General features: G+C 43.7%; 1 protein-coding gene across 9 annotated transcripts in view; it reads left to right on the top strand.

Annotated features, from left to right (window-relative positions):
* CUX1 (cut like homeobox 1) overlaps positions 1-21983 on the top strand; it is a 270018-nt gene that overhangs the window by 32183 nt on the left and 215852 nt on the right. For 6 of the 9 annotated variants that reach the window (XM_063402462.1, XM_063402456.1, XM_063402458.1 and 3 more), the window contains exons 1-2: positions 12724-12816; positions 18275-18385. In XM_063402462.1, the coding sequence (XP_063258532.1) occupies positions 12739-12816; positions 18275-18385 (189 nt within the window). In that variant the 5' untranslated portion in view covers positions 12724-12738. Of the gene's footprint in view, positions 1-12723; positions 12817-18274; positions 18386-21983 lie in introns of those variants that run through there. The other 3 variants (XM_063402464.1, XM_063402457.1, XM_063402465.1) reach the window with 1 other exon arrangement.

Raw genomic sequence — 21983 nt, forward strand, 5'->3', positions numbered from 1 at the left:
CTGGAGGGTGTCCAAGGGCACAGTGTGTCATTGCTCACACAGAAATACGGTTTTATTTAGATGATAATGTGTATTTTGAAGGTACTGAACAGCACACCCTGAATCCTAGTAAGAACTTCTAATCCTCCTGTTACATCCTGTGCCAGGGAAAGGGTGTTTTTGCTGGGTCTGTGATGTTTCCTGAAGTCTGGGGTGTTCCATGGTGTGTAGGGAGGGGATGAGGCATTTAAGTTGTTCTTCAGAACCAGAGGATGTTACCTGCTGCATGTGGGAGAACTTCTGCTTGAGGAAAAGTTACTGCATGTATTAGAGGAGGAATAATGGAGTTTGATCATACGGTTGAGGAGACCTGCCCACACCAGTCACTGGGTATCCTGTCTGGCTCTTGATGGCACTGCAAACCTTATCTTTTTTGGAGGTGGGATTGGAATTCAAAATTTCATCCTTTCCACGGGGCAACGTGATTGAAGTTGAGAGCAGCAGAGGCCTCTCACAGCGCATTCATGTTTATGCCACGCATCTCCATTCCTCCTGCTTTGCAACCGAGGCATTCCTTAGGGGCAAAGTCTGTGGAAAAGTCAACTGCAGAACTGACCCAGAAGGAAAAAAAATTTGTTTTGCAGATGAGATTTGTGTGTAGCTCTGAGGGAACTCATTAAACCTGACAGCAGATGCTCTGCTCTTGTCAGCACCATCCAGAAAGGCCTTGTGGTTTAGGCCTTGGATTGCAGATTTCCACAAACACCCACATTATTTTAGGGTAAGGAGCTGAGGGAGGTGCCAGTGTTGAAGTCTGTCCTGGCCTCCTGTGCCCAAACTGCCCAGTGTGGGACCCACTCTGCAGTTCTGGTGCTTGCTGGGGCCACTGGAGCCCAGGCTTTGCACAGAGGTGTGGAGGGCACAGCCAGCCCTGTGTGTGCCCCATCCACACACAAAGTGCTGCCTTTCTTCAGCACTTCCCATCTGCTGGGGCTGCCTGTGGGCAGGCTTAGGTTTGCATTAATTTTCAGCAATGTTTAAGGTTCAAATGACTCTAACTTACAACACCAAAATCATACTTTAGTGGACAGAAACTTCCCAAAATGCTGAGCAGCCTGTGCCACCTTCTGTTGCCAAATTATAGCAGGATGTACAATGGGCTGTGGGATTTATTTTTTTTTCTTCTGGGAGGTTTTTCTGGGTGGAAAACCCTCACTGTGGTGAAGGAATGTGGTGACTTTATGTGAGGAGAGGGGCTGGAGGAACAGAGCCACATCTGTCAGGTGCAGCTTGTGCTCTGCAGTTCTTGTGAATTCTGTGGGCTTGAAGGGCCCCTTCTGACCCAGGTACCCAACCTTTGTTCAACTTTCAGTTCATATTGAAAATTACTCATTTTCCAAGGAATTTACTTGCCTTTTGGTTGTGTGCTTTAGCCAGGGGGTTGACAGTGAGCTCAACCTACTTTAAAGGTAGTTATTTTAGAGGTGCCCTCCACCCCTCCCCAAAGCAGCAAGCGTGGTTTGCCTTGGCATTCCAGATCCCTGCTTCTTTCTGTTGGAATTTCTCTATTTGCTAGCTTCAGGCTTGCTGATTTCCTTATTTATTTAAATTTTTTTAACCCTTCAATTTTTTTTCCTCTGAAAAGAACTGGTCTAAACTTCTTCAGCGTGTTCTCTCTTGGCTCTCCTGATCAAATGACTAAAGGCTGGAGTGGGAAGAATGTCTGGCCTTCAAGTCTGTGATCTGCTGATTCATAGATAAATATCCTATAAAATACATAGTTGAGCTGCTCTAAGTTTAGGGCTGAATATTCTTTCATGATCTGTTTGGGAAAGCAGCCACAACTTGAGTCAGACTTTCCAGTTCAGTGTGTCTTGGTTCCAGTATGATTCAGTTCATCAGCCTGGCTGAAAGTGAAGTCCTGGTTCTTGCTCCTGTGTGCTGAACTCATCCAAGTGCCCTTGCACTGTTTGCAGAGCCAGGTGAGCCAGCCCTGATATCCCCCTGGCAAAGCTGCATCACTGTGGGCCTCAAACAGAAATATTTGTGATCCTGGAGCATTTGAAACTCATCTTCACAGGGGTCCAATTAAATAAATTAGGCCTGGATTTGAAGTATTAAAAAGAAAGGTCTGTCTATCAAACTGTTTAGGAGTATGGGCAGAGAAAAGCCCAGAAATTCTTTTCCCCTCCTTTTTTTCCCCTGCCCCCAAAAGGGAAGTTTGGAGAGGAACTGGTCTGTGTGTTTGGTTTTCTGTGGTGAAGAAAATAAATGTTATTGTAAAATTTGCACTTGTGGGGAAAAAGAGAAAAGAGAATAATAAGGATGAGTGCTGAACACAGTGATACATGGTCTCTGCTTGGGTTTTTTGTGGAAAAAAATAATTATGTAGCAAAATAAATTATGTACAGTCTGAGAAGCACTTGTTTTCTTTCTTGATCTTGTTAAAGCATTTCTTAACACAATGCCTTTTTTCTCAAGTATTAGCATTAATTACTGAAAATGTTAATAGGTTTTGTGGATTTTACAAGTGGGAAGACTAGCAACAACCTGATATTTCAAAAGAAAATAATATTCCATCCTCTAGATTCAAAGATAATTCAAGAAAGTAATAAAGCTTGTGAAATCATATGGAAGAAAGCTTTATGTCACTTCACTCCTTCATCAGATAGAAAGCAAATACCTCATTTCATTGGCCAGAACTCTGTGTCTTGGAAATGACCCTGTAATTTTTTATTTTGCAAGTCCCTGACTTTCCTGCATTTCGGTGGTCTCTTCCCTCCCCTCCTGGAGCAGAAATCTCCCCTCTCTGAGTCTCAGGGTGTTCTGGCACTCGGGGCTGCTGCTTCCTGCAGCCCCAGCCACCACTCTGTAAATCACACACTGCAGGGCTTCATTAAAAATTTGGAGAACCATCTTCTGACTGGGCTGATGATCTCATTTTATCCATACATGGGACTTATTAAATAAATACCTTTGAAGCATAGGAAACCGTCTGGGAACCGACTTGTGTTTCTTCCTCTGCTCTGTTATCTTGATTGGTAGGACAGAAGTCCTGAAAATATTTTCTAAGGGAAATATACATTGGAAATAAAGCAATGCTATTCTTAGCTCTCTTTACAAACTTCCTACTTTCTTTTTTTTTTTTCTTTTTTTTTCTTTTCCCATGTGACTTTGCTGTTCTTCAGGTGCTTTAACTTTGCCTGTACCCTGATTTCCCCCGAGGGGAGGATTTGGTGAAGTCCTGAGCACGTTTCAGACCCGACTCCAAGGCAACAGGAGGTTTTCCAAGAACTAATTCCGGCCGTTTCTGTGAGAGTCCTTGTCAGCACATTTTTTGGTGTAATGAAACGATGAATAAACCCGAGTATTTCTGGTAACAGTGGTACACCACACCTCTAGGGAGCCTGTTCGTTCAGGAAGGGTGCTTTGGAGACTGGGGAATTGCACATCTCGTGCACGTTTGTGCCTCGGTCAGGAGGAATGGGCTAGGACAGAAGCTCTTGGGAGTGAGCTCTTGTTTCACCAGGAAAAGACCCAGCCTCTCACCTTCTGTTGTTAGCTGGGAGTCAGAGCCATGAAACCTGAGTGAAGGTGTCATCTCCTGAGGTTTGGGCTCCTCTGGAGGCAGCCAGAGCAGAGATCCTGCTGTTGTGGGCACATGGCATGGGAGGAATCTCCAGCGTGGTGCTGGGTGTCCTGCCTGAGGAGGACCTGTCACCATCCTGTGCCCTCATCCCGGCACAGCACTGGGGCTCCCCATGGATGAGGTTCCCCATCATGACCTCCAGTGCTGTACCAGCTTTCCAATGAAAATGCCCCTTCTGAGCACCCCAAGGAATGATTTGGGCTGTTCCTCCCTAATTCAGACCCTCCCAGTTCAGCCTGTGTCACTCTTTGCTTTAGCAGAGTGTTGCTTGCAGCACATGAGCTCTTGGTTGCTACACCTTGTAGAAGGCCCCTGTGTTAGTAAAGCCAACAAGTGCTTTGCACAAGGATGTAGCTACTCATCCAAGCCTTGATTTTTACATTTTGGTGTTGTTACCTGTGCAAAGCCAGCCTCTGTATTTAACAGAGGGAGCAGCAGCTGGAAAGCTCCCGAGGAAGAGGAGGAGGAGGAACCAAGCACCCAGCATTTAGCATTGCTGCACGCTGTGTTCTGGACTTCCCAAATTGGATTGAACGTTTTGATTGAAAAGATTGTCAGCACTATGCAAATGAGAGGCAGAAGTGAAAGTGCATCTCGTGCAAGTAATTCCTATGTAGATAATTTGCCATAAAAATTTATATTGCAGTCCTTAAAACCTTCAGAGATTTATTCTGTCTAGGGAAAGGTGATTTATATGGTATTAAAACACTTTTTATGTTCCAGTCCTTTAGATTTAATGTTTATTGCCTATAAAAATGAAATCTTCCTGTGGATATTTAAAAGTTTTGGTACTGTGTGAAATATATATTCAGCTTAGAATCTGAAATGCTTTAGAGATGCAGTAAATAAGTGATGGAGTGTTACCTCAGGTTCACCAGCCTCGGCAGTCCAGCCTTACTCCAGGGCTGAATCCATTATGAAGGTGGCATTCTGCCTACCTTAGACATACGGTGAAGGAGAGCATGTCATGACAGAAGTAATGTGTGATTTTGTCATTCTGTTTTGGCTGACTATTTAGAGCACTTTGTATATTTGGTTTATTTGACTGATGTGCATAGTCAGTATGAAAATGCAGCAGTAGCTTTATTCCTTACCCACAAAGGGCTGGATTAAAGCACAAGATTGGGGCACACTGCAGGAGTGTCAAAAGAAGGAAAGGCATTTTGCATCATTTCTCTAAATATCCTCTGCCCGTTGTGATGGGGGAGCAGGGCTGGCAGTGCAGGGCTGCTGCAGTCCCTGTGGATAGCTGGGCAAGGAGGATCCATTTCTCATCTAACTGGTGGTGATTTTTGCTAGCTCTGTTGTTCTCTGGGCAGAGACACAGAAGAAACTGTACTGCTGTGAAAGCATGATTCCCAACCTCACCCTCTCCCCTTTTATCACGGAGAATTTTTTAGAGCATAATCTATCTGTCTAGAAATGTATCAAATACAAAGCATGGAGCACAGAGCAGCAGATCAAGTGAGGCTTTACACAAAAATAGGAAAGTGTGTGTAGGTGGTTGTTTTGCCTTGTAGCTTCTGTAATGGTGGTGCCCTGGAGAAGTAACTGAGGTAACACACTTTGCTTCTTCCCAAACATTTCCCAGCATGGCAGGGTCCATCCCACAGCAAACCTGAGCCAGTTCTGCCCTAAGCAGTGTCCTGCTGAGTGAAAGGCTTTGGGGATTTTTCTTCTGCAGCTGCAGGTGGTGGATGGCTGCACATGGAGCATGAAAATTCAAGACTGATTTGCAGTCAGGTACCTCATACACCCAGAGATGATGCGCGGAACAGCGCTGGGGGCTCACCAGCAGTGCTTCGTTCACATCAACCAGCAGCAGCTGTCCCATCCCAAACTGCTGTTTTCTAGCAGGAATCTAACATTCCTGTGGGTGCCTGGCTGGATTCCCCTGCAGCCCCAAGCCCCGGCGTTCTCACACCTCTGCCTCCTCCCGTGTGGGAAGGGATGGGATGGAACCGGGCTGTCGCAACGCCGGGCAGCCGAGGGGATGGCAGCGGTTCAAGAGGAACTCTGCTGAAACTTCCCAGGGCTGGAGCTGTCTGTGCCCTGGCACGTGAGAGCCAAGGAAGCCTTGGAGTGGCAGTAAAAGTCAGGGATGTAAATGCAGCACTTGATGCTGCATGTTCAGCAGAGGTGTTTTGTGTTTTGTTTGGTGTGTAGGGGTGAAGCCAAGGTGTCCTGAGTTCTTGGTGGGTAAGGCAGCTCTCAGAATGGGACAGACAACAAAACCAAAGAAGTGTCAGAATAAAACCTTGGTTTGAAAAATACACAACCAGCCAACCTCCCAACAAAACCTAACACACCCCTCCCCTCCATTTTCATTCTGGTCTGCAGAAGAACTTTGGGAAGCCAGGATTGTATCCTAAATGTCTTTTTGCCAGGTGTTATGAAAGAATTGCCTATGGGGTTGAGAAATATGATTTACCTAAACTTAAATGAAAAACAAAAGCTGAGAAAATGCTCAGGCATTACCTGGTGGTTGTTGGTCTTGGTTCCCTCATTCTCCAGGTTTACATCTCTAAGCTGAGGTGACTGCTGCATTTCAGGCTTTCTCTTCCCCCAGTTCTGAGGATCCAAGAATTTTCTGCAAGGTGTTCCCAGTCCTCTGCTGTGTCCATAATGCAAAAATTAAACTCTCACATTTTTTGTGTACTGAAATCTCAAAATACTTAAGAAGTTTTAGGCTCTCTGGGATGTTGCTGTTAGAGCAGGTGTCTTTGTGTAGAACAAAAAAAAATCACTGTTTTATTTAGATTAACCTTTGTACTTTATCACCCAGATACATTTCCAAAACCCAGCTCTGGTGGTCTGATAATTCCATGGTTTTGTGGAGTTTCATATTTGTTCACTCGCTGCTTGTGCCATGAGCTTCGTTGCTACATGTACACCCAGAAATGAGTTTTCTTTTAAATAAATAGATGTTCCTTAGCTACATCTTTTTTTCATCTTCTCCTAATCATGAAGGATCTAAACTGAGCAAGAAAGAAAATCAGTTTCAGAGTGAAACCTCCATCGTTTGATACAATGTGTAGCATGTTGTGTCATCTCAAAAAGGCATTTTTGGATCAGTTTCATACTGTCAGGCCTGGGGCTTTATAGCGTTCTGTTGGTTTTCTCAGCAGAAGCGTTTGCTGGCATTTGGATGAGGGTGTCCAACCTCTTGTCTGCATATATGAAAGCTAAAATCTGGCTTCTCTTCAAGAGTGTCTCGATAAAAGATGAGGTCCTAGAGGCAATGAATCTGAGAGAGTAGCTCGGAGGTAATCCAGTTATTTATTTGTGGTTTGCTGAAAAGGCACATGGGGATGGAGAATGGCAGCAGTGACTTCAGGCTCCTCTAAAAATCCGCAGTTTGCTGCTCTAGGTCACAAAATTCAGTACTGGTTTGGGGTCAGAAATGTGTTTCTGATTCAAGACCTAATAGGAATATTGCTCATGAGGACCTGACTTTTGTTCCTAAAGGACTCTGATAATCTTAGAATCATGAAACAGTTGGCTTGGAAGGCATCTTGAAGATCAATCATCTACTTAGTTTCAGCCACAGCAAAAGAGAGGGGAGGTATTTCCATTTTATCAGAAAGTGGTGCTCTTTATTTCAGTTTTCATACAGGAGAGAGAGATGTGTGTGCATTTCTATATGGACTGAAAATCGCTGTATGACAGAGTGCCTGGCAAAGACACAAACATCAATGATTTCTTGGTAATGAGATCACTTGTGTCCCTGGTACATCATCTACCTCCCCAAACTGTCGGGAAGCAAAAATTACCCTATTGGAGATAACTGTATTTGTAGTTTCTTTCTGAGCGTGGGGAGGGAATGAAGTAATCTGTTCCATCAGCTTGTAAAACTGAGCTAATTAACAGACAATCAGCGCTGATTGAGACAGCTGCATTCTTTACTGCGGGATTGTAAACACAGAGTCTTCACAGAATTGTTTTTACTGCCCTAAAGTGCAAGAAATTGAAATTGTATTTGATAGCCAAAATTAAGGACTTTTTAGTGCCAGTGTATCATAGCGAGGTTGACAGTGCCACTGCAGCTAAATCTGTTGTTTTCATTCTGGGGTGATTTGTTACAGTGAATAGTGGAGGAACTCTGTAAATTATCACCAAGCTTTTTTTTTCTGGTTAAAAAAGTGTTTTAGCTGTCCTGTCTACCTTAGTTGTGATCATGGAGGAAGTACATATTGGCTGTCCATGGCTTGGTGCCTCCTTGGAGCCATCTCCTGATTGGAAATGCCAGATTTGCAGTGTTTAAAAACTATTTTGTAAATGCCTTTCATAATACATCACTTCTGGAAGGTCTTTAAATATTTCCTGATGTGAGGTTTAGGGTATGCTATTAGAAATGTTGGTTTAAAAACAGTCAGTCCATGTTAAAAATACAGAGAATAATCCTTGTGGCTCTGAACCAGCACCATTATTAGCATGAAGCATGTTAGTTTTTTGTTAAATGCAGTTCTGGCTGCTGTCAACTCCAATCCAGCCTCCTTGTGACTGTACATCAGCTAATTTTACTTCATGAGTCAATTCTGCTATTTTCCTTTTCATGTCACAGAAAATGAGCTTAACTAAGTACTGCAATATGTTGTTGGGAAACACCTAGAAAAGGCATTCTGCATTCCACCGCCTCTGCCTCTTGATTTCAGCTCAGCCTCAAGTGGGGTTGGTATCTATTTATGCTGGACTGTAATCATCCAGATTAAATATAAAAAAATACTCTGAAAGGCTTCAAAATCTGGTCTTCTCTTTGATTGTCCAAAATATGTCACGTTTGCTATTGGCATTAAATGCCAGATATACATTTCTCATCGTGTGCTGTCGTGCCAAACTGAGTCAATGTTTGGGACTTAGATCAGAAAGGACACTAAGATGCCTAAATGGGACTTTTCAGTAGTAGGAAAAGCCTAAATAAAGAAAATGTTGCTTTCTTGTTTCCTATTTATATCTATAATTTTTCAGAAAACATCCACCAATTGCATTCACAGGCAGCTTCTCAAAAAAAGCTGTATTTTTGCCATCATGGGAAAGTGCCTAAACCTTACAGCAATGCCCAGAAAGTCAACAAACTCAGAGCAAGGGAGGAAGCAAGTTAGTCAGGAGTCAAGGACCGTTCCCTGGAAACCCTCTGCCAAATACTCTTCCTGCTTAAATTGTTTATCAAACAGCAATTTCATTTGCCAGTAATTTTCTTCTGATCTTGTTTTTGTTACAACTGATTTCTTAACACGAGTTCCCCATCCAGCTTCCTGTGTGTCCCGTGCCCGCTGCTCCGTGGGGCTGCTGAGCAGCTCCTGCTCAGGGAGCAAAGACCTCCAGCGAAGGGAAAAATCAGAATTTAAATTAATTAATTAATGTGGCCCTGGATCCAGCAGCAAAAGGGGAGCTGAAATTGGGCCTGCTAGAAGGGGGGCACTGGACAGCGTTTCCATTCTATATTTTATAGGTTTTCCCTAGTGCACATGCCTGTGGTTTAGGATTTTTAAACTTATAACAACAAAAAATTCCAAGTTATGCCTAGCCCCATCTTTCCAAACCATATTTGTCACGGTAGGATAGTTTATTCATCCATTATCCCATTTCTGCAATGCCCAAAAACATGAGAAGGGAGAAAAACACGAGTGATTAGTTCAAGTCCATGGTAATTTTTTCCCATCCCTGAAGGAATTACTTTGTTGAAATGTGGTTTTAAAAGTATTTTTAGGTTGCTTTTCAGTGTGTATTTGTGCTTTTGTTGGTAAATATTTTATATCTCAGTGTTAAGAAACAGCTTTGAGATTGGAAATTGCATTTGTAGACTGAAGAATTATTGAGTGGTGGCTGGGATGGACTCAGTCTGTAATGGTTAAAAATAATTAAAATTAATAACACATTTCATCAAAGAAAAATTGGGAATTTTTGTTCTAGAAGACAGCATTGTTACAAGTTGGGAGAAGTTGACTAAAAAACCGAGCAACGAGTTCATTTTCATTTAGAATAAAAATAAAAAAGCTTGAGGTTGTTTTTTTTTCCAAACAGCAAGTTCCCAGAACTCACCCTGAAACACACCTGTGTGTGTATATATATTATTGATTTATTGGTGGCAACCTGTAGAGCAAGTTATAAATCCTGGTGTGTGTTCCAGGACGTGTCCTGCTTAAAGCCTGGTCATGCTTCATTTACCAGCCCAGCTTAGGCTGGAAACGGGAGTAACTCAATACTGTAAATGTTTTAACACAGCTTAGATAAAGAGTTGAACTTTCTGATATTTAAACCACTCTTTTAAGACTACGTTTTACTTTGATCTGTGGTGAAAAGAATTATTTAATGTAGCTCCTGAATCTGATCTTTCATGGAAGTAAGACATTTGCTGAAGGTGTGTTATTACAAAATGGCAGCGTAATTTCCTTCCTCCTGAGCAGGGCTGCTGTATTTGGGCTTCAAATGGCAACACTAGTGCATTCAGTAGTTTGTACTTATTCATCAGTTAATTGCCTTTTATTTTATAGGTTTTTCCAATTTAAGAGCCAAGACTCTTTTTAAAATCGTCTACCAAAAATTTCATTCGTGGGTCATGGGTCCTGTGCATCTCTTGGCTCCCAGTTTGCTGGGATCAGAAACACAGTGAAGGTGTTTTATGGGGGTGGATGCTGTGCATCTCCTGATCCCAGTTTTCTGGGATCAGAAATGCAGTGAAGGTGTTTGATGGGGATGGATGCTGTGCATCTCCTCCCAGTTTGCTGGGATCAGAAATGCAGTGAAGGTGTTTTATGGGGGTGGATGCTGTGCATCTCCTGATCCCAGTTTGCTGGGATCAGAAATCCAGTGAACGTGTTTGATGGGGATGGATGCTGTGCATCTCCTGGCTGGTTTGCTGGGATCAGAAATCCAGTGAACATGTTTTATGTGTGATGGATGCTGTGCATCTCCTCCCTGGTTTGCTGGGATCAGAAATCCAGTGAAGGTGTTTTATGTGTGATGGATGCTGTGCATCTCCTGACTCCCAGTTTGCTGTTGGTTTTCCCTCAGTGTCCTTCTCCATTCCCTCTCACCCATGTGTGTGAGGGCTGAGGAGGGGACAGGGGACATTCCTCCTGCCCCTGCTGGCTGTGACAGAAGGGGAGGGGGTGGGAAGGGCAGCCTGGAGCTGGTGGGAGCCGGCGTGCCACCATCTCCAGACTGGTTTTTGTGTTCTCTGTGGCTGCTGTGGTGTGGTCAGAGCCATGGGCAGTGTGGTCAGCTGGCTTTGTGCTTTGGTCAGCCTTTGATCAACCAGGAGGTCAAGCAGATGGACTTTACACTGATCTTGCCTGTGCAAGCAGCAGTGAGTTTCCTTTGGTTTCCCATCATTTATTTCATTTGGCAGAAGATGATGCAGTTTGAATTCCCACCACCCTGTAGCTGCCCTGAAAGTCACAAATACTAAGCTGGAGCTTTTTTATTTTTGTTTCTTTCACAATGATTAATCAGCACGTACATGATGAACTTAATTTTCTCTGTAGAAAGCCAGCACAGGGCAGTTGAGCAGGTGTTCACAGGGTTGTGTTGTGATTTTTACACCACAGCCAGTGGATGGTGGGTGAGCAGATTGCCCCAAGCTGGAGCAGCCCTCACCACTTCCCACTGTCCCCTTGCTATACCCATCTGAAATCCTCCCTTCTGGGAAGCCTCACTGCAGCAACACTTAAATTAACTCATTACTTTTTGGCTTTTTCTGTTGTGGGTATTGAAGCAACCGATCTGAACTTTTGCTTTTAAGTGGAAGAGTGTGAAAATGCTGCTGTGGGGAGTGGGTGAAGCTGTAGGCAGCTCCCAGGACGGGAGCCACAGCCTGGCTGGGGATGTGCTGTGCTTGCAAAACCAAGGGAGCCCTCTCCCCCAGCAAACACTCATTTTTAGGGAATTTCTGTCCTTCCAAAGTGTGATGAACTGCAGTGCAAAACCAAGTGGAGTGTGAAGTGACTGGTGGGGTGGGATTGCTGACAGATCCTGTGCCGGGTGTTGAGCCCGAGCTGCGGGTGCTGGGGTGAGGTAATGGAAGCTGGTGGTTTCACACTGGAGCTGCTGTGGGAGAGCAGCTTGGGAGGGAGCAGGCTGGGGATGCAGAGGGCAGGGAGTGCTGCTGGCTCTGCTAAAATCCACCATAAAGTGGTTTTGAGCTCACACAATGCTCAAGGTGAGCGGTGCTGCTGTAGGGCTGAGGTAAGGGTGGACCTGGCAGGAACAAAGGGATTAGTCTGGCGTGGAAACTGAGGAACAAGAGAGGCAGAGAAGCTTTGGGGTGAGGGCTGAGGGTGCTGTGAATGAAGCCTGAGCTTTATTCAGAGAGAGGTGAGAGCACATCACCCACGTGGTGCCACTGTGGGCAGGGCTGGAGACCCTCGGGCCTGGGACTTGTGCACTCGTTCTGCACCTGGGTTTGGAGAGGGTGGAAAGGGGACTAAATAATGCTGGAGGAAGAAAAACTACCTTTTGAAAGAAACAGGCAATGTTTCATTGTTTTCTTGAGTGAGAGAAAAGGCTTGTTCAGTACAGACCTTTGGCATTGGATGCTCTCCAGTTCTTTGCATTTTCTCAAAAGTTTTGAATTCAAGGTGAAGAAGAAAAGACAGGAATAATCATCTTGGCTCTGGCACTGCCAAGCTTTTCCCCTCACAGTGCATTTGTTGCTGGCATCAGTATTTGTGTGGCTTCTTTCTGCTGACTGTAGCTCCTTTTGAAAAGCCAGTGCTACCTTTCCCCTCTTGCAGGATAGTTTGATAGGCTGTGCTTACGTTGTGGCACTGGCTGTTCTTGTTGTGAGCAGACAAAGCCACAACACTCTTTCTTTTTTACATTTTCCTTTTGTTTTTTTTTTAGTAGCCTACTAATTAAGATAATTTTATTGATGGCTCCACTGGCACCTCTGTTCTTGCTCCCTTTGTTTTATGCTGTGGCCACCACACAGGTTGACTCCCTGTCCCAAAAGCATTGTGTAGAGCCCTAAATTTGTTCCAGTTAAGGCCTGTTTAAAAACTCACTTGGAGTCAAATTACTTCAGTATGCGGAAATAAAATGTGTTTATTGAAATTTTCTAACTAATTCTACGTGTGAAAGGGATTTGCATCAGTTTGCCAAGTGGCGAAATGCATCCTAAGAAATGTGTTTCAATGCTTGTGGGTTTTTGCTGTATTTTTTCCTTCCTCTGGGAGTGTAAATTACAGGTATTCTGGTCTTTGTTATTTGTTCAGCAGTCACTGTTGAGTTGTAAGATGGGATTGTGGTTCTTGAAGTGTTGTGCTCTTGTTGAACTGTCTGGCTTTTGCTTGTTTTAGAAAGGGGCTCTACAGCAAGGCTGACACAAACTCTGCTCACAGAATCCTTAAAATGTTTTACCTTTCCAAGCACTTTCAGCTTAGAGCTGGGGCTGCCCTTTTACAGTCAAAACAGACATTAATAAAAATTCCCAGTGTCAGCTCTGTGGTTTCTCCCCCAGTCATAATCTAGAGCTTTATCAGGTGAATGTGGCTTTGTTTTTCCAGAGGAACACACCAAGCTTGCAAAGCAGTTTATAATTTCTGAAATATTTCTGAAATATAATTGGTACATGGGCTTTTGGACAGGTGCAAACGATGGGGTTTGGAGACTGAAGGGTGGATTGCCTCATGGAGCAGGCAGGGAAATGTAAAATTTCCCCAAGACAAATGTGCAGAGTTGTGCAAGACACTTCTACACTGGTGTCATCCTGGCACTGGGAGATTCTCCTTTGATGGGAAATTCAAAATTGCAAAAAACCACATTGAGAGCTTTGATAGATCTGACAAATGCAGTCCTGTGAGAGGATGAAAACAAATGAAGCTTCCAAAATCTCCATACAGTAGCAGGTTATCAGTTGACTGGGGAGCTGATTGAACTGGTGATAAAGGGAAATACCTTAAATACACAGAAACGGGATTTCGGGGGAAAGAGGTTAATGCTACATTTACTGGTAGAAAATTCCTAATCTGCATGAAGTTGTGGTTTGTGTCGGTCCTTGTAATAGGTAAAATGAGGTTTATGGTGAATCACAGAATCATTAAGGTTGGAAAAGGCCTCTGAGATCATCAAATCCAACCTGAGACTGATCTCTACCCTGACAACTAAACCAGAGTGCCAGGTCCAGTTGTTTCTTGAGCCTTCCCAGGGATGGGGACTCCACCACCTCCCTGGGCAGCCCATTCCAATGCTTGGATCACCTGTTCTATGAAAAAACTCTTCTCGTGTCCTGTTAATCTCTGCAGCCATGCTTAAGGCTTTCAAAGGCACAGCTTGGGCTTTGCATCCATGTCTGGAACCTCCCAGGAAATAATCAGTTTGTCTCAAGTTGTGATCCGTGTTTCCTGCTCCACTGTAGGAGCTTTGTGGTGAATGCAGCAAGGATTAAACATTTAAATATGGGAGAGCTACAAAAGTTTGGGATACAGTCATGTCACAGTACTTACAGACGGTTATTACAGGTTTTTGTAACTTCTTCCATGTGAGCCATGGGAATGCTGGTTCAAAGCAGAGACTGAGGACTAGTTATGGTTGCTGGAGCAGCTTTTGGGGGAATTGGGAGGCTGAAGTGTGGTGGTTTCTTTGGTTGTGAAATGCCCATGGCAGGGCAGTGGCCAGTAACTGTTAGAAGTGGGTGAGGGAACAGAAACTTCATAAATAGCCAAGAAAGTTCAATTTCTTTCCAAAACTCTTTTCCTAAGTGAGTAATTTTTAGGACACAACTTTGAGAGCAGCAACCCAGCAGCTCCCAGGTCTCAAGCATGGAAGGGCTGACTCGAATCTTCTTATTATGGAAAGGAAAGCTTTGTTGTGCTGCCCTGGTCAGTGGTGCAGACCTGCTGCCGGGTGATTATCACAGAATGCATCTGGTAGGCAAAGACGTGTCAGCCTAAAGGAAAACAACCTTGGAACTGGCCTGCAGTGAGCCTGCAGTTCTGTAATTATTTGGGGTCAAGCTGATTGCAGGCTGGTGCCAAGAGGGGGGTTCCACAGCCCCTCACTGCAGCTGTGTTTTCCAGCTCCCTGGGGAATGGTGCAGCTCCTGGTGGGCACAGCTGGCAGGGAGCTGGTTCAGGGCAGGGGAGTCAGGAAGGGAAGGATGGGATGTGTTCAGCAGGCTCCCTGTGCTCTGCTGGGTCCCATGCAGCCATGGCACCCTGGGGTGACAGGGGCAGGATGAACAGGGAGTCTGAAGGGTCTGGAAGTACCTGAGAGAAGATAAATCCGCTCCAAGGTGATTGTTGTTACACTGGATGGTGGATTGACCCTCCTAGTTTTAGCTTTTTTTATTTCTATACTGCCTGAAAGAAAGCTTTTGATGTTTGTTTTCTGGGGACTGCTTCTAATGACTCCCACACTTAGGAGCATGAGACTTTCTTGTCTCCTCTCCTCCCACTGCCTCCCTCCCACCCCAGTAAATTTGTTGAAATGGGTCAAAGTAGAAACCCTGGAGAGAGTTCTTTAGTTATGTGTGAACTGTGCCTGCCCTGAATCGATGGGACTTTGGGGCAGGGGGAGGGATAATGGTCTTGCTTGTTCTCAAGATGTGCTCCAAGCAGTGACTCCCTTTCTGCAGGTGGCTGCTTTGGGCCACAAAGTTCATTAGCCAGTGTGGAATCAGTGAAGCTGCCAGGCTTTGAATGCTTTCCACAGCCAGGTCACTGCTGCAGCACCTCTGAGCCCTGGTTTTTGTTTGCTTTTCATTGGAACCCTTTTGATTTCAAAGGTGTGAAGGATGATACTGAGACATGGGCTCCTATTTTTGACTCTCCAACACACTTCTCTCTGTGCAGAATTGGGTCTCCTTTTACTTGTTATCTACTTAGAGAGTGATTGCAAGGCTTGGCAAAGTGTTTACATCTGAGTGTTACACAGTACTCAGGTTTGAAATATTGAAGTTACTACTATTTGCTCTTAAAATGAGCTTGCTTGCAGTAATAATGCATTGGCCACATTATTTTTTTTAAGATTGGGCTATCTCATGGGATTAAATCACAAAAGTATGAAAAATATGCCATTAGCCCTTGTGGGTTGTAATCCTGTATCTATTATTAGATTTAAATAAATGAAACTTGCATTGTGCACTGTTCAGATCAAGTAAGGAGGAAAATATTAGCAATTTTCCAAACAGTTTTGATTTTAGTCTTATTAACTATGACATGGCTTGAAGGTTTAATACTTTATCCTGTATCAGATCAGGGGGTTAGATACCTGCTGGAATTGTATCTTACACTCTCAGTTGCTCCTCAGTGCAGGATCTGGAGCTGGTGGGCTCCAGCCCCCAGAGTCAGCTCAGAGCAGGGAGTGCTGGCAGCTCTCCTTGGCAACGTGTGTGCCTGGTGTGTGACAGAAGGAAATGTTTTGTGGGGAGGAATGAGCAGAAGGAATATCCCAGAAGGGATTCAGAAGCAGTGGGCAGGCCCCTGGTGTGAGTGCCGTGGCCCCGGTGTCGGGCAGGCAGCGAGGGTGGCAAACTCCTTTGTCATTTGCTACCTGACTCTTCATTGTAGCACAAAATACGGTTGTTTTTTTCAATCACTTCTTTTCCTTTCTTGTCTCCACACTTGGAAGCACAGGCCTTTAAAACTCTTCCTTTTCCATCAGTCAGGTTCCTTGCTAGCGCTTGAGACTGGGAGCCAAAGCCCTTGGTTCTCTGCGCCGCTGAAATTCCCTCTTACTTCATGATTTGTGTTTTCTTTGCTTGGCTCTAAATGTGTGCTTCCTTTTTAAATATAGTTTTCCAAGTTTCTGGCCGTACCAGATTGTTTATATTTTTTAAAAGCCTTCTGCTTAGCCGTTATATTGCTCTTTATAGTTCTGCTTAACCACATTGGTTTCTGTTGCTCTTTTTTCTTGCATAAACTTAGCTGGGATGAATTTCAAATGTGGTTTATCCAACTGTTAAGTATTTCCCACTTTTCTGCAATAGATTTCACATATGTTACAGAATTCCAAACCAAGATCTGGTGGACATATTGCCCTGTTTCTTTACTCAAAGTCAGATATAGAAAGACTTTTAAGCATTTCAGTTGCAATATTTAGGTCACTGGTTCCAGCACGCTGCTTGGCTTCAAATCCATTTGTCATATTGAGCTGGTTTCCAAGGATTAGGATAACTGTGGTCCATATATTTATTAAAAAATCGTTATTTTTGTGCTAATAAACCTAAAGAGGGAAAATATATTAGTCCTCTTGAACTGGGATCTTAAAAGATTTTTTATTTTCCATCCAGAGGTCAGGCTGTGGAGTTACATAAGACTTGTCCATCCATCCAGGATTTACATTTGCCCATTCAAAAATGTATCTAAAATTAGGAATTAGACTTTTTTAGAGTATTTAGACAGTAGAATTTGTATCTAGTAACAAGTCAGGGACTTGACCCCCATTTGGGGTCTGGTGTTAGGCCTGACAGGAGGTCCCAGGTTTGTGCTTTTGGCCCCTTACAGGTGGTTGAGTTATGAACAAATTCCAGAAGCGTGGCAAATTTCTGGTGCAGAATAGGGGGAGTTTTGCAGGCAGGTTGGAGGCACCTTGGAAAGGGATGAGGTGAAGGTAGTCTGGCTCTAGCACACTGTTCTCACTTTTCATGAACTTTACTCATTGCCAGTTTTTTCTCTTTCTGAATTAATAAGAGGATAAAACAATTCCAAACTTCTTTCATGAGTTCTTGATTCTCCCAGTGACTTGGGGAACGCTGGCTGTAGCTGAATGGGGGAGGTTGCCTTTATTTTTTCACAGCATGTGGAAATATTGCAGAAGAGGCACAAAGTGACACAGAAGATTGAATATTGTTGGTTTATCCACTGATAAGTGACCTGTTCAATCTAGTACGGTGACATTTGGAGGCACAGCACTGAGTGCAGGGATGGGGATGGGGACAACACACTTGGAAGAAGCTGGGAAACAGAGGGAGCTGTGCTTCAACTCAGTAAAAACTGTTGGAAGAGACTCTGGCATTCATCAGGTTGGAGAGGAAATGGAGATACCTGCTAATAGCCTTGGAGGAATAGATTCCAATAATAGGAAAAGATAATTTTGTATTCAAATAAGGCAAGATTTAAATGGAAAAGAGCACTGCAGTGGCAGTATGGAATTATACAGCATGTCATAGGAGATTAAGAATGACTGAGGCATAACCAGTCCAGATTCAAGTACAAGGTTAACCAATAGTTGAATTAATAAATTTTATAATAGGGTAACTCAAAACAGAGGAAACCAGTATCTTTAAGGAGCAGGCAGGTGAAAATGAACCTGGTTTGAAAATGTCCAAGATCTGTAATCTTCACTGGACTTGGGAATTTATTAGGAGGTGTGCATTGTGTGCCATTGCTCCTGTCCCGTGTAATGCTGGGGTGGAACCATGGATGCTTTTGAGAAAAAATGGTGATGTTTGGGTTGCAAGATGGAATCCAAAAGGTTGTAGAGCTTCATTAGAGCTTCATTAGAGCTTCATTTGCTGTTCCTCAGGAGGTCAGACCTCTGGAAGCCTGATGCTTGTTCTGTGCTGCTCCCCAGCCCTTCCATCTCCATATTCCCAATAACATGATATATGTATGAGGGGTTTTTTTTTAAATTTATTTCTGTGACAAACAGAGCTCTGACTATATTTCCTCTTTTTTTGTTTTGTGTGTTTCTTTTTCTTACCAGAGAGAGCTCGATACCACAGCAACAATATTGGCGAACCGGCAAGATGAAAGTGAGCAGTCCAGGAAAAAACTTATTGAGCAAAGTCGTGAGTTCAAGAAAAACACTCCAGAGGTAAGGAGAGAAGCTGTCCCACTCTCTTGCTGTAGTTGGTGGTCTTAGCCATGTGGAAGTGATGATTTCTTCTTAATGGTTTGTTTCTATAATTTTCTTGTATGTATTGCCAGGTCTTTATCTAAACCTGCTTATGTCTGATGTTTTCCTCATCAGGGAGCTTTTGCATTCTGTAAATGTGGATTGTTTTTAGAGGATCATCAACACTGGCCTTCAAACAGGCTTGCTCTAGAGTATATAATAATGTAAAACCTGGAGAATTGCAAAAAAAAATTCTTCACCAATCCAAACTCTCAGATTGGATTTAGAAAGTGACATTTCACTGCCTAAATAAATCTATATCAAGGACATCACTTCAAAGATGCTCATTTTTCCATCAAAAATCAAATTAAGTTTCGCTGTTGGTTTCACTGGAAACACAACAAGGTCAGGGCTGAGCCAGCCCCCCTGGAAGGACGTGCCTGGTGTGGGGTAAAACTTGCAGGGCTAAAACCAGGGGGGAAATAGGAAAGGTGAATATTGGATGGGAGAAGCTGGGAGTGTTTAAAGTCCTGTGCACAGGCACGTGCAGTCACCTCAAACCCCCAGACCCTCCCTTGGCTCCCTGCAGTGCTCAGGGCTGGCTGCCTCCTCTGTTTGTTTGGTGGATTTGGGTATATATTTTTTTTCCCCTGCTGATTGCCAGCAATCTGTTCCTCCAGGAGTGTTGTGGCGTTTCCCAGGCAGTTCCAGAGAGCTGATATGCCAGCACCAGCCCCTTCCAAGGCTGCTCCTGGGAGGGAAGCAGCAGGCAGCTCTGCTGAGCCCCAGTGCAGCTCCTGCTGCAGCGCTGCTGCTCTGTGTGCTGACCCACCGCTCAGGGAGGGGACAGGGAGTGTGGGGACAGGAGGGACTCGTGGGGAGGAGGCAGGGTTCTTATCTGGAGCCTTTGTGGGGCAGAACGCAGTTCTCTTGGAAGAGGAGAGAATTTGGGGGCTGTAGCTTTGAAGGGACAGGATTTATTGAAAGGAGTGAAAGGATTTTTCAGGAGCTGTGAGAGGGTGAGTTGATTGGCTTTGCAAAGTATTGGGAAGAGAAGGAGGAAAAATATGGAGAGTATAGGAAATTGTACAGAATCCAGAAAATACATGGGATTCTGGGGCCACATTTTTAATTGTTTCCTAGAAGCTTAAGTTCATACTACAAAACCTAACTTGTTTCCTGCTGCCTTCCTTTTTTTCTGTAAGTAAAATGACAAATCCTTCAGTGTGGCTGCAGCTGCCACTTCCCATCTGATGGCACGTTAGAGATTTCAGGAGAATTTCTTTAAGCCAGTTTTATTTCTGAGGAGCAGAAGGGGAGCAACAAACAAAAATCCCCAGGACACTACAGTTTCAAAGTGCATTGTGAGAGCACCTTGGTAACTCACTGGGAGGGGAATGTACAGGGGCAGATCCTCTTGTAATGACTTTAGGAGATATAGTGGGAAATGATATGCAATTAGTCCTGTCCAGTAAGGAGGATACAGAAGTTAAATAATTTGATGAGAAGGTTTTAAATATTATTTTACAAAATACAATTCTGTACCCTCTATTCTCTTCTGGAATATATGGGTCTTTATTTATTGAATTAATTATTTAGTTATTTGATTTTTAAAATTTATTTATTTAAATTATTTACTATACATTTATTTCTATGTGAGTTTATTTACTCAGGGATTATGTTCAAAACAACACCCTGAACATCCCCAGAGTTTGAGGAAATTGGGATCTCTGCTAGGTTCTGCATCATCATCTTTAGTCCTGGGACCCCTATGAAACCACATTCCTTTACAACCTTGCGTGAATTTTTTAGGTTCTTTCTTTGTCTGCCTTCTCTGCCGTGGTGCTCTTCTGCAGCTTTGTTTCTGAAGAGCAGCTTCCACTTTCTGTGACAGAAAAAGAATGAAAGTGGGACCAAAGAATGAGAAAAGAAAGTATCTGAAGTGTAGAATGGGCAGCTGTAGCCAGCTTGAGGTGCAGTTTTTGCCCCCAGGGGCACAGAGGGAGCTGAGATGTGGAAGTTCTGTCCTGTCCGAGGGATTTGGTGTGGTAGATGTGGGTGTCCAGCTCTCCCTGCTGGAAAACTGCTCTGGATTTCCTCCTCACACAGAACTCACAGCTTGTGCACTGTGTGTGTGTTCACCTTCAGTTGTTTCTTGCCCTCCCAAAAAGCAAGAAGGGAAATCTGTGAACGTTTCTCAGCACTTCAGTTTGGGAGGCAGCTGGGAATCAGAGGGCAGGGTCAGTAAGGGCAGCTTTGAAACCTCCCAGGGTGGGAGATGGCCTTGAGGGATGCAGGGGAGCCACTGGCATCTCCAAACTGATACATTGAAGTTCCTAAAACATCCAACGTGCTCTTTTTCATAACAAAAGAGTTCTGTGGTAGAAACCCAGCCTGGATGCAGAATGTTCTTCAGACAGATAAATAACCCGGTGTACAGCTCAATTTAAATTTCCATGATGAAGTAACAACTTTCTTGGCATTAAAAGAAGAAACGAAGCCACAAAGATGGAATTGTCAAATGTAACAATCTGTTTCAGAATTGTACTTTCCATTTTGTGTTTCACCCTGCCTGCATCCCTGTCAGTGCAGCCCTGGTTCAGGCTGTGCCAGCATCTCTTTTCCTCTGCCCTTGCCAGTCCCACCATAAATCAGGAGACAAGTGTGGATTGCCTTGACTTTCCTGTTCATTGCTGCCTCTAGAATTTCCATAATATCAGCTTGAAAGTTATCTCCTGTGCAGCAGCAAAGGAGTCCAAAAATTGCTAATGAAGTTGAGGATACTTCTGTTTCTTTTTACTTTCAAAATTGTGACAGATCTATTTGGGTCATTCCTGCCTTCCTTGCAAATTATCAAATTGCTGCAAAAGCAATACAATGTTTTCATGTTGTGAGGAATGACCCTAGGGCTTTTGGTATTTAAAAATGTTAAAATACTATTTCTGTCTTGGCATACTGGGAGATGACTCCGGGAAGAAGCGTCTCATGTTTGGGAACTTTATGTGAACAGAAAATTCAGCAGTGGTTGTGCAGAAGCATCCAGAAAGGGTTTTTAACCTGTTCCTGCAGAAATACTCTTTACCTCCTCACACCTTTTAGGAGGTCATGCCAGACCTGCTGCTCGTAGATGTTTTGGAGCATTTTTAATCTCAATTTGTTTCCCCGTGAGCAGCTCCTGTGGAAGGCTGAGACTGGTCAGGAGATTGCTTGAAACATCAATTTTACATGACTGTTACTTGGAAGACATCTCAAAATATATCATGTGAATTGACAGCCTGCATCAGATTATTTCTTACAGTGACAAATCCTGAACTGTTGTGACCAACTGTGGTATTTTAACCTCTGTGGAATTCTTGTTTTACCCAATCCTGTCCTCATCTGCCAGTTCTGGTGTGAATAACAGAATGTTTGTATGACCAGCTTTGAGAGTTGGGGTTTTTTAGTCTCTGCATAATTCCAGGTGCACAGGTTAACAATTTTTGGCACGAAGTATAGATAGTTCCTAATGTTGATAACCTTGCTTTTGTTTTTACCCAGATTCTTAGCTCACTAACCACTTTTTGCTTACTTACTTCTA

The sequence above is a fragment of the Prinia subflava genome, chromosome 8 (assembly GCF_021018805.1).
Source record: "Prinia subflava isolate CZ2003 ecotype Zambia chromosome 8, Cam_Psub_1.2, whole genome shotgun sequence".
Taxonomy (NCBI): Eukaryota; Metazoa; Chordata; class Aves; order Passeriformes; family Cisticolidae; genus Prinia; species Prinia subflava.